Source organism: Pinus tabuliformis, chromosome Q, assembly GCF_031772625.1.
Source record: "Pinus tabuliformis cultivar Carrire ecotype Pingquan chromosome Q, CPIR1, whole genome shotgun sequence".
NCBI classification, from domain to species: domain Eukaryota; kingdom Viridiplantae; phylum Streptophyta; class Pinopsida; order Pinales; family Pinaceae; genus Pinus; species Pinus tabuliformis.
In genome coordinates this window covers 774,479,820-774,492,867 of record NC_142296.1, presented here as the reverse complement: position 1 = coordinate 774,492,867, position 13,048 = coordinate 774,479,820, and the positions used below count along the sequence as shown (strand labels likewise).

General features: G+C 35.8%; 1 protein-coding gene across 6 annotated transcripts in view; it reads right to left on the bottom strand.

Annotated features, from left to right (window-relative positions):
• The window catches only part of LOC149221776 (long chain acyl-CoA synthetase 9, chloroplastic-like), a 124,820-nt gene that overhangs the window by 77,294 nt on the left and 34,478 nt on the right, over positions 1 to 13,048 (bottom strand). For all 6 annotated transcript variants that reach the window (XM_089385237.1, XM_089385241.1, XM_089385236.1 and 3 more), the window contains exons 6-12: positions 12,747 to 12,878; positions 12,447 to 12,620; positions 12,053 to 12,282; positions 10,594 to 10,711; positions 8,829 to 8,960; positions 8,604 to 8,738; positions 8,308 to 8,514 (exon numbers count right to left, since the gene is read on the bottom strand). In XM_089385237.1, coding sequence (XP_089241363.1) covers positions 8,308 to 8,514; positions 8,604 to 8,738; positions 8,829 to 8,960; positions 10,594 to 10,711; positions 12,053 to 12,282; positions 12,447 to 12,620; positions 12,747 to 12,878 — 1,128 coding nt within the window. The remainder of the gene's footprint in view (positions 1 to 8,307; positions 8,515 to 8,603; positions 8,739 to 8,828; positions 8,961 to 10,593; positions 10,712 to 12,052; positions 12,283 to 12,446; positions 12,621 to 12,746; positions 12,879 to 13,048) is intronic.

Here is a 13,048-nt window from a genome sequence, read left to right as displayed (position 1 = left end):
TTCCTTGTTCAAAGCCTTTGTCTTGTTGTATCTTAAACAAGCATGTAAAATGACAACTGTGGTAGAGTGTAGCAGATAATGATCATATTTAGAAATTAAATGTATTATCACTTAGATAAGTCATAAATGCTCACTAATAAAGTGATATAATAATGGGGCTTTTGATGCCTCTAATTCCGTGGCTAATGTTAGATATTTTGGAGTTACATAACATACTCCTCTCTCTTACTATGTAATGAGACATTGCATCATCTAATGAATAAATCCACTCTTCCTGATTATTGTATGGATTTTTGTCCATGCTTGTGCATGTAGAAACAATCAATGGAGGTGTTTTCAGGTGCATTTCACCTTTGAAGACTCATACATTTCACCTTTGAAGGCTCACCTATTTTACAAGAGAGAGAGATTAGCGTCTTTCTCAAAGTAGGGCTAATGGAGTCTAGGAGTAAAAGCCTTTGGAGGGAGATAGGTGTAGATTCAACGAAATTAAGGGAGACAAAGCTATGTCCTCTATCTTCTTAGAAGATTCAATGGGAGGGAGCTAAACCTAGGTCAACTCAAGAGAACCTTGATTAAAATCTTGTGCAGGGAGACTTTAGAGCTATAAAACATCAACAAAAACTTGGTGAGAATTTTAACAAATCCTAATTCATCAAAAACAAGATGGAGGAAGATAACTTACATTTGCATAGCACATCTCATCAAAGATTCACCAATAACCATCCAAGAGAGAGAACCATCCATAAAACATCCCCAAGGGAAATTTGCTCAACTAGAGCTCCATAGTGCACGAGAGAGAAAAGACAATTTTCTAGTACAAATGATCTCCAAGTGTAATGATGATCCAAAGGCAAAATTGACTTCCCTAATTATACAAGGATAGCCAAGTCGATTTCCCTAAATTTAGAATAAATGCCCTGAAATAATCCAAAATCCATGGCACAAGTTGGGTAGGTCACAAGACGAACCCTGAAGATAATTAAATCAATGAAATAACATGAAAATATGCCTCAATTAACCCACACCTAATTTAAATGCCCTCCAAGTGTGATGTCTTCATCCAAAAGGTGTGTCTTTCCATGAAATGTGTAATGAATATCTCCAAGGGGTGCATCTCATCACAAAAGGCATATATCCTCATCAAATGGTGCCACATCATCAAGCAAAACCTCCTCAGGCCATCAAGAGCATCAAGTGGAGGACATCATCATGGTAAACAATGTACATTCGCCTCCAAAGGGGTCCCATGTCATCATCATCATCAATCATCCCAAGAGCAGGGCAACATCCATTAAGGCATCCCGCCATCTCAAGGGTACATCTACTCTCAAGGAAACATCCTAGCTCTAACAAACAATGTCCAAGGTCCAAGAGGTGGAAAGAGTATTATCAATTGTATCAAGTCATCCCAAGGTCAACACTCCTCAAGAAGAGTCGAATGTCCTTTGTCAAAGTGCCTTATGTCCTCATAAAAGTGGTTGGACATCCTCTCTGAAGTGTTGGAGAAACATCATACAATCCCCAAAGGGATGTTAATGTACCTGGAAGCAATATCTAGCACATACTCAAAGAATAAAGTGAGATCAACATCATGGGTGCAAGAACCATAAGAGTATCAAAGTGAGCCATATTCAATGTTCAAGCCATCAATGTACTTCACACAAGCACACTTCAAATATCTTACTAACTTATGATTGTATAGAAGTTACCATACTTAAAAATGGGATAGTTACCACATTGCCCTGTTAGGTGCTTCCAACCCTAAGGGGACGAACAATTACTAGGTCAACCCTTTTAGAAGTTAAGTGTATGTGATAAGTGTCATGGATTTGAGTTTACTTTATGAATGGTGTTATAGTCATATGCTAGGTTATATCAAACCATTGTCCATGAGCGTCTTTGTAGAGAGAGCACTTAGCTACTTGAGTTCCCTTCCTTTGCCTTTTGTTTTTTCAGGCCCCCATATTTGCCTTTTTCTTTCCTTACATAGCATATTTCACAAGCTTCATTAATTATCATGTAATAATGAGACAACGTCTTTTAGTGATGAGTAGTTCATCACTTCATCAGGGTCGGGAAGTACTTAGAGTTCCTTTTACTTTAATAGGAGTGATATACACGGATACTCTCATGGACAAGTAGAGCTCAAGCTATAATTTGGATTTTCTTGCTTTATGGATCCTTGCCATTCTTTTGCATTTTGATAGTTGGCCTATGCTTTTTTTTTCTTTCAACTACATCAACCTCAAGTATATACAATCATTTCTTCTCATAGGAAAAGATCAATACAGAACTAAGTTGCACGAAACGGGGAAACGGAAACGAGTTTCCGAAACGGGAAGCGAAACGAAACGCGACCTCCCCAAATTTTGGAAACGGGGAAACGCGAATATATATAATAATATATATATATATATATTTTAGGAATTTAAGAAATATGTGCAATCATAAAGCATATATGATACATTCTAATTTATTACATTATGATAAAATTGTCAATTGTCAATGCATAGACTATAAGTATCTAAATTTACATCACATTTACTCATGAATAATCACATAATGAAAATAGAAATATCCAAAATCAGCCACGAGAAATTTCTAATTTTTTGTCTCGTGGTTGATTGGGAGTCTCCTCCTACATAGTCGAATGACCTTAGTGCTTTTGATTAAATACAAGTTTCATACCCTAGTACCCTACATTCTCTTGATTATTGGGAGTCTCCCCTGCATAGAGGGCTTTGTTCTCTCGATTAAATACAAGTTCCATACCCTAGTACATGATAAAATCCAATGGAAACATTGAAATCCCCCCAATCCTGAAATCCTGAAAAACAGATAAGTCTGCTGGATTTTGAGTAAGACCTAAAATTCTACTTTCTCCATATGAAATCCAATGACGGCGAAACCACTCTCAAACATCCTGAGTCATTTCATGGTAATGTTAAAAATTTAAGTAAAAGGATGAAAATGAAAAATAAAGGAGAATATCACTTTTACTTTAAGAATTTAACATTACCATGAGCTGCATATCAACACTAGGGCAAACAAATGTAAGAGATCTACATTAGAAAAAAAATAATTAAAAAACAAATGTTTTTTTGGGGGAAACGTGGCCCGTACGGCCTGGAAACGCGTTTCCGGCCGTACGGCCACGTTTCCATTTCGGGAAACGTGGTCGTACGGCCGGAAACGCGTTTCCAGGCCGTACGGTACGGGGAAACGCGTTTCGTTTCGTTTCCCCTGGAGAAACGCCCCCTAGGGCCACGTTTCCTGCAACTTAGATACAGAACTAGCACAAGCAACTGACAACAACCAACAAATAGATGGAATAGTGAAGTAGTGGGGAATGATGACAAGTGTTAAGTATGGATAATATGGAATGCTACCATCATTAGAGCCTCCTATTTATACCCATTCTAGATAGTGAAAGAAAGACCCCAAGGTCGGTCACACTAGACAAGGGTCAACAGATAACCACCAAAGTGAAGTAAGGGAACAAGTATACAACCAATAATGGTTTATCATTCGATTCAACCTTTGATCCTGTTGTCGCATAGATTGCCACGACAACACTCAGACCGGGGACTGTCACCTTGATCCCCGATCCCTCCGTTTAAGCCGTCTCCCGAGGCTAAGGGGGGTAGACCCTATGGGATGAATGAAAACCAACTGTGGACCCGTTGGGTTGGGAGACACAAGGAGGCAATTTAGCACTTGATTGATTTAGAAATTAATGTACCAATGCCTTATGGAGTTAATGATTAAATGATTATTTATTAGATGTTGTAGAGAATATGAACCTTGTAAAACAATCATTTATCAACGAAATATCCCAAGCGATGCAAGATGTTCAATAAATGCACAATGCTTTAATAATGATCCAACAATTAAATTTCTAAAGATTGAATGCTTTAAACAACCATACAATTTAAATGCTAAACAATTACCACTTTCACATAGCTAACTTTAAATAAAATTTTAAGTGCATTTAACTATAGAAAAGTGGAACATAGATACCAAGAAAGACAACAAAAATGATTTTTCAATTTTTTGTTAATTTTTTCAAAAAAAAAAAAAAATATATATATATATATATATATATATATATTTATAAAATTCTAAGTCAAAATAAAACAAAACCGAACTCCTAAATAAAAATAAAATCTAATCTAAAGTAAAGTCTAATCTAAAATCCAAAATTTAATTCTAAAACTAAGTAAAAGAAAACTAAAACAAAACAAATTCTTTATGCCCTTTTTTATTTTTAAATTTTATGAATTTTTTGATATTATTTTTAAAATCAAACTTAAACAAAACTAAACTATAACAAATCTGAAGACTATAAGCTAAAAAATTAAAACCTAAATAAAATTAAAATCAAATCTAAACTAAAAGAAATTTTTATTGCCTTTATTATTTTTTTTCAAGCATTTTATAATTTTTATATTTTATGGTTTTTTATTATTAAAATCTAACTTAATCAAATATATAACAATTAAAAAAAAAAGGAAAACGAAATTTTTGATTTTTAATATATATTAAAACATGCTAACTAAAAATCGAACCTAACTACATCAACCAAAACACATACAAAATAAATAAATAAATAAAAAGAATATCGAATGCGCTAACTAAACCAACCAAAACCCAATGGAAAATACAAAACTAAAAAAAAAGGGAATCGAAGTGCTTCTTTATTGTGTTATGTAGGTGAGAGAAGGCGGAGGTAAGAGCTCGACGGCAGAATATACAACGGGAGTTTTTTGCAGGGATGGTAGCGAGGAGGACGCGAATCTCTAGGTTTTGTTTTGAGTTTGTTGTGCGCTTGCAGGTCCAGCGGAGAGAAGACTCGCGGAAGAGAGGGTGAGGTATGCTGTGGGAAGGAAAGCGAGGGTATGGAGGCAACTCGGACTAGAACTGCACGGGCCTCTTTTTTTTCCTTTTTTTTTGCAAGCTGCGGGCATTGCATGAAGGGAATGGAGCCTGCGTGAAAGAGAAGATCAAGTGTTGTGTGTGTTGCAACTGCAGGACGGCAGAAGCAGGGTGAAGAGTAAGGAGAGTTCGATGGCAGGTGCCGGGAAGGGATAGCACACAGAGGAAGGAGGCTAGACGTGTGAATTAAGGAGCTGAGCAGAGCAGCAATTGGAATATAATGTAAGGTCGAGGAGAAAACAAATTTGAAGCAGTGAATACATAGAGGATAGAAGGCTGATTTGATGGTGTGAGGCATGAGGAATTGATGGGATGGAGGAAGGAGAAGGGATGAACTGGCAGCAGGCTAAATGTGGGTGCGGACAGGCAAGACACAGCTGAAGAAGGGACTGTGGGGGAATGAAGAGGGACCAAGGGTTTAGTATGGCAGCCTGAGGAGAAAATTGTGAGAGAAGGGATAGCCAGAAGCTAGGGATAAATCACAAGGCATCAAACGCTTAAAATAAACTCGAAAATAACTATGCCTGAACAGATCCCAGAGAGCAAACAAATATATATATTTTTTAAATTTTCCAGAGAAATATAACACGCAGCCAGAAACTGGTAAACCCTTTAAAATTTCTCAGGAATTTGCAATTAAAGTGATACCCCTCTGCTTCAGAATTTCCAGTTAAAAAACCCCACAAAAATTTTCCAGATCTGAAATAAATATTCCTGCAATAGCCGATTCTGAGGCCAGATCTTACCCTCCAGGGCCTAGATCTGGCTTCAAAATCCAATTTCGACTTCAGATCTGCAACCTGCAACCTGTTCCTGAAAACAATGAAAACAAACAGCCAGAACCTGAAAATGCAAAAGATAAATGAAACCCTAAAAACCCTAAGAAGCAACTAAATAATTACAGTATTTACAAACTGAAGGCTCTAGGTAGCCATATTTATCGTTATGCCACAAAAATATTTTGAGAATTTTAAACTTAATGTGAGGTGCTCCAGAAAACCCTTCATGCAACTGCAACAAAAATTCTAATGATAAGCCCGGGATTAAAACTAGCTGCGCTCTTTCAGAAAACACAATCCGGGAGTTGGCTGCTTCAGCCGAGAACTTCCCCTAACGCCCGGTAGATTAAAAAAAAAAAATTCCTGCACAGCTTAAATCAACCATTAACATATAGGGAGAAAACAACAGCGAAAATTAGATCAAATGGAGATATCTGCCATTATGTTTCAGAAATTAAACTATCATTCAAACCCCAGAGATCAGACAAGATACCTGTACCTAAATCAATCTTCATCAAGCTATCATCAATGGTTGAAAATAAAATTATGCAGAAAAATAAAACATCTTATAACATTTCCATAAGCGTAACACCAGCGAGATTTTCAACCCCAAAGTCTTTCTTTATTGCACAAAAACGACTACAAGAGAGCTTTTTTTAGCACCAAACTCTAAGATCCAATGATCTCAAATGACCCCTGACACCCTATTTAAAGGAAAATTTCCCAACGGCTAGTTGGAGTGATCCATGTCAAAATGATCTCGACCGTCGATGAGGATCAAAATCCCTTTCAATCTCATCCGTCGAAATTTTAAATGCATTTTAATATATTAAAAATTAAAATCTTGCATTTATTTTCTCAAAATTTTGACTTATTATTATTTTATTATTTTATTTTATTTTTCAAAATTTTTATTTATTTTTTTATTTATTTTTATATTTTTTTATATTTTTTTATTTTTTAGTTTTTTTTATTTTATTTTGTAATTTTATTATTTTTTATTATTTTCATTTTTTATTTCTGGATCCTTGAACTTAGCCTTTAGAAAAATCATCTAGGACCTATGACTTAGGACTTAGGACTTATCAGGGGATTAATTATTTTCTAACCCTCAAGACACTTTACATCATGACTTTTACAATTTTACATCTCAAGGGGGAAAACCCATTTGACATAGACCCTCATAGACCACCCAGTCTTGCGACACAAATATAATCTAGCAGATCAAGCAATTTGAAATAACCTAACCAAAAAGTTAGGATTATTTCCAAATTACTTTTACATAGACTCCAAGCACACTAGGATTCCCCTAAAGATTTTAATGAGAATTCATTCCGGCGTTGGGGTTAGGCTGAAGGAAAACTCTGCCGATCATGGTTGGTGAGACAAAAACCCTTCCAGAAAGTAGATTATCACTAGAAAATTAGGTTTGCCTAGGCAATTTACATACATGACTCAGATCTGCTAAGATTATTTACAGTTTACACATGCAGACTAGGTTTACAACATAATATGATCGGGTCAACGATGACTATTGAATGGTACGAAGATATCGATCAAGCGCTATCCCTTTTGCGAAAAGGGGGGTGTACTGCTATGGGTGGTTGACACACGGTGGTCAACAAATCCATACTAGAATGGATTTAAACATTAAATAAAAACACTTGAATACAAAACTGGTTAATGTACCTCACAATAGATGACCCACCTTGATTGGATGAGTAAGCTAGATGAATGAGTGCATTGACCAGAGAGTAGATGAGAGGCATCTAAGGCTAGCTATCTGTGGATCATGGTGGATCATAGGAGAAAAAGATTCAACTAGGGTTACCCGTATATGTGGGTGTGTAACAAGCCCCAATACGCCATGATCTTTATGCCAATTTAAGGGTCCAGAGGTAGTAAACCTCCTACTAACATAATGATTGATTGGTTGCATCTTGGCCTTACCTCTCCTTTGTGAGTCCAAAAAATAAAAATAAGTCCATCCTTACCTAGTTGTACTACATAGTACTCCTTTGGCATGCTATCCCCACATACCCACCAAAAAATATCGGATATGCCAAATAAATGGCATTTTGGAATTGTTTCTACAAGTATGCCATTTACACCCCTTTCAAATGCATCTAAACATATGTGCCCACCTAATTTTCTTCATATTCATTTACATCCAGAGAAATATTTGTTTCAAAAACCAAGACAGCCCCAATATCTCTGGATCCTAACACTCATCCACATCCATATTTGCCACAAACCATAGTTATTAATATTCTCTTATGATCAACCCACTAGTCTTCGTATATATTTTTTCTTCTCTCCATTCTCAGTGTACATAACAAAGACATCTTCTATTAGTTGGTCAATAAGCTGCCATTAAAAGCGACAATTCCATCATTTTTCATGAATGTCTTCATGCAACATTTTATTGCTTGCACTGACAAAGCAGCTCTTGCATTATTACATCAAAGAGCATGTTTCATATGCCATAGCAAATATAAATTGCAAGATATTATGAGTACTATAGAAAAAACTAGATCTAATATTACTACAAATGTATAATAAAGCAAAAGTGGTGGACACCATAACAGACCTGTAAAATTGAGCTCTGAACTTCTTTAATTGCTTCACTCTTCTGACACAGGTCAGCAAAATCCTTGTAAACAATTCCTTCTTTCTGAGCCCAACTTTCAAGGGCTTGATGGGATGGAACAACAAGAGCCACACAATAATTGTGGAATGGATCTGCATGTAACATGATATTGTCCAAATAATGGCACATTGCCAGAGCTGCTTCCACCTGCACAAAGGAAACGTCTTGGGATGTAGCAGCTAAAAAAAACTTCATGACTTACAAAGATGAAATATTTTGGTAAGAATCATCAATACCTTGCCCAAAGAAACATATTCCCCATGTTGAAGCTTAACTATGTCCTTTTTACGGTCAATAATCTCAAGGCAGCCATCAGGATGAAATCTCCCTATGTCACCAGTATAGAACCATCGCATTCCTCTCTCGTCCACCTTCACCAGTAGAAAACAATGGAGTGTGAACCATCTATATAATTATATTAATTTCAAATAAGTTAAGCCCCAGTTTCAAATTTCAATCACCTTGTAGGACTCATCAGTTTTCTCTTTGTTCTTGAAATAGCCCAGAGTTACATGGGGACCACCAATAACTATCTCTCCTCGTGGCATTGGTGAATCTGATGTCAAATACCCAGCTTCTTCCCAATCAATCAGCTGCAAATGTAAACAAGACTATTCAGCACAAAATCAACTTAGAATAATATATGGTTCTAAAAATAATTAGAAGCGCCATAAGAAAGTCAATTTTAAGACAACTATGAGCTTCAGAAAGCAAAAGGAACAAGAAAAACAGGCAAATAAAGTTAAAACAACCTGAAAAACTTCATACCAACATGTCCATACCTCAGGGAAGGAACACAAAAATAAATAAGTATATTAATAGTTACAGTACTTGCCAGACAACAATTTAAAATTATTAAAGAAATTATCAGTTTTAGATATGACAGATTCCTAAAACTTATAAACTTCCAAATCCATATTGATAAATTCAACATACAATTTTTAAACTAAAAGATATGCAGAATTTTGAAAATGCTTAGATGCAAAATGGATGTCTGATAATTCCAGTTTCCACTGAAACCTAACCTCGAAGTGGCATGACAAATAACAAGGGATCACATCACATGCCATTAACCTTAAAGAGGGCTCTGGACTCGAAAAACCAGAAAGGGAAAGTGATGGAGTTATAATAGGGAAAAGCAAGTCCATTTTGATAGTCCATCACGCAGAGATAGAGAAACATATACAATACATCGGCCTATTAAATTACTTTTCTTCAAAAGTTTGATAAAGAGCTTAGAAAAACTCTATGATTCTTATTTCTAAGTAAAGCATCATACTGTGGAGAGTCATTTTAACATTTTGAGTTTTCAGAGCCATGCTTTAGAACTCAAACATATAGTTCCAACATACTGTATACCTTGGGTACCTGCATTCTCAACTCCATAGTTTGATTAAAAATAAAAATTGGGATCTTGCCAGATTTAGGCAATGATTTTGGCTACTCTGTTTCTAGTTTTCATGTTTTGGGGTTCAATAAATAAAGCAGTATTACAGCCTTATATCAGGCCATATGTTATCAATTAAAAATTTATTTTAGCTCTTTAACACTGAAGAAACCACACTCGAGCAGCACTCAACCATGCAATCCTTGATAACTGTGGGAAGCAGCAAAGTGCTCCAAAGTCCAACTTTGGTAATCACAAAATCAGCAGCGACTAGCAAGGACCTTCCTTGGTAATCAATCAGCAGTGACCCACAAGGACCTTCCCTTGTATCTGCTTGTAATAGTCTATCTTGTTGAATGAAATTCCTTACTGTTGAACTTCCTCTGCAGTGTAATGTTATACAAAACCTGCTATCTCCGTGCTTATCCAGAAATCAACTAAGGCATGTATTATAGTTCTCAGTGGTAGATCTAAAGAGATGATCAAGGCAGTCAAATATCTGCATTGCCACAAGTTTTACATCGTTCTAAAATCTAAATCCAAACATTTGAAAGCCCATCTAAAGCGTGTTTCCTTATCCTTCAAAAATCTCTCTCTGTAAAGGAGTTTAGACTATTCAATCTAATGGGTGTTAACAAAATCAGCATTTGTAATTTTGTCCACAGATGCCATATTTTTGAACCCATAAATGATTTCAAACAGTTTATTTAGTTATTCTCTGAAACTATCCCATGTATATGAATCACGTAAAAGATATCAGAACATCACACATTATTTTTATTTTGCAACAATCGCTAAAAAATTTCCAACTTAACTTTCTGGCAACAAAACTACTGTACCTTAACATAGGAACAGGGAAGTGGAGGACCAACACGACCAACAGTCATATCATCCCATTCAGAAAAGGTTGCACCAGCACAAGTTTCAGTGAGACCATATCCCTGACCAATTGGTGCCCTGGATTAAAATGAAAGATGTTAACACAGTCTATTAGTCTCCAGTTGTTCTGTGAGTACAATAATGTTGTCCAGATCCAACTACAGTCACAGAAGAAATAATTCTCCACATACGTTGCTGGAGTTGGACAGTGAGGAAACAGAAAAATGTTACATTTTTCAAAGCATAGGTGTAAGAAAAGTTAAGTCCCGACAATAAATTAAAAGAGAAATACAGTAACATTGTGAAATTGTAATAAAAAATTACACTGCATCAATAACTTTAGAATTCAATAAAAATTTGCCAGCAGAGTATTTTACATTCAATCAAAAGAGTCCCATGTCCACTGACAAAGCTTGAACATCTGAAGAAAATTCGGACATTTACTCAGCACAATGGACAGGTTTGACAAGACAATTCTTTGCTCAAAAAGCTCAAATATTATAAACAATAATACCAGTCACTAATATTTACTAGAAAACTATAAACATCTCTCTATGTTACCGATCCTTCAGAAATGGATCAGAGACGGATCCGGATCCGGAAGATCCGGTTATAATATGGTTTGACGTTATTTCCCTCAGCTCTAGTGCCCGATATTGGCCGTTTCAAATCTGTGTGTAACATGGGACGTCAGCAGCTATATTGGGAGTAGTTATAAACCAACCATTGTCTTTTTCTGTGATGGTAAATGTTGCTCAGATCCAACAACAGTTACAGAACTACCAATTCTCTGAAGTTTGCTATCCATGGACTAGTCCGCAGTAAAGTATCTCAACTTAGGATATTGGTCAGTAAAGCAGCTCAATTGTGCAAATGTTAATACTACTAAGTTTAAATGTTGCTCAATCCAATTACAGAACTAAAAGGAAGTTAAAGTGCAAATCAAAGTATAAAGCAACAATGTAATCAAATTTCCAAATTAAAGTGAAATAAATAATATCATTTCCAGGGAGAGGTTTGAAAGTTGTAAACAAAAAAGAGACAATGTTTCTAAAAGTTGAAGATCGAGCTTATTGTCCATCAACAAAAATAAAATCCCAATTTTCTTCCTTAAACTATACCAGTATTTGTCTTGTGATCCTTTTCTCAAAGAATAAGCTTTCCTTATGCATGCACAACTCTTACTGCAATCATAGAATACATCTTACTCAAAGTGTTATAACAGGCATTTCAGGATCATTAATCCAATCTCTATTATTGTACTACTGATTTCCAATCTGGCTCTTCTTTCCTACTTGCCATCATCAGAGATGAGTATAAACACAAGATTCATAAGTTTATATCTCAAAGCATTCACATATTTCTGAATCAAAAGCCATCTGTTTGTCAATTAAAAAGATAAAATCTATAAAATCATACCCAAAGCAAATGTTGATGAATCGTTGCGTATCTGCTGAAAGAGGGGCCCCACCAGAAAGTAAACCACGGATATGGCCTCCAAGAACTGCACGTATCTTTTTAAAAACTAGTACATCCCAGAGAAACTTCTCTGGACCCCATGCCCCCAGCCAACTTCCTTCCATAGCAGCCAACCTACGGCTATATGCTATATTAAACAATTTCTTTGCAACTCCACCAGTTGTCTCAACCTGCATCAGTAAAAGCCCCAGATGTTATTAAAACTCTAATTATACCCTACACAAATCATATTGACAAAGTAAAATTTAAAAAATGATACGTATTGTACTACATAAATCAGAGTGACAAGTAAACTCTAAATATTTTCATCTAATATGTGACATAAATATTATACCTTAGTCCTCACACCATCCCTGACACGATCTAAAATAGCCGGTACAGCAGTCATCAATGTTGGACCCAACATAGAAGCATCTCCTTTGGTTCCTTTTTTAATCTTGCTTGATGTATCAGTTAGTGTCAAAGTTGAACCATAACCAATAGCAATTCCTGAAGCAACCATTACAGCCTGCAACACACTAATGAACTTGCTTACTAAGCTTAACAACACATCCTGTTTTAGATAAACAGCTGAAGTTTGAAAATCTGCATGCATCATATTTATTCAATTAGGAAAAGAGTCAGATTATTGCACCTCAGCTTCTAGTTCAAGAACATGAGCTAACGGCAAGTATGCCAGATATATGTCTTTGTTACTAAGGCCTGGAACAATTGTCATCACGGCAGCAACTGTCGCTACAATATTTCCATGAGTCATCATGACTCCCTGGAAGGAAAAAAAATAAAATTGAACATTAGATTCTTCAAGGACCAAAAAACCAAATGCACAAGCACAACCCAAAAACATGAAACTAAAACAGTTTGAAACTTTAAATGTGTTACCCCTATAATAAAGATAGAAGTATGGTGTATAAAGTTTAAACCCATTTCACATTT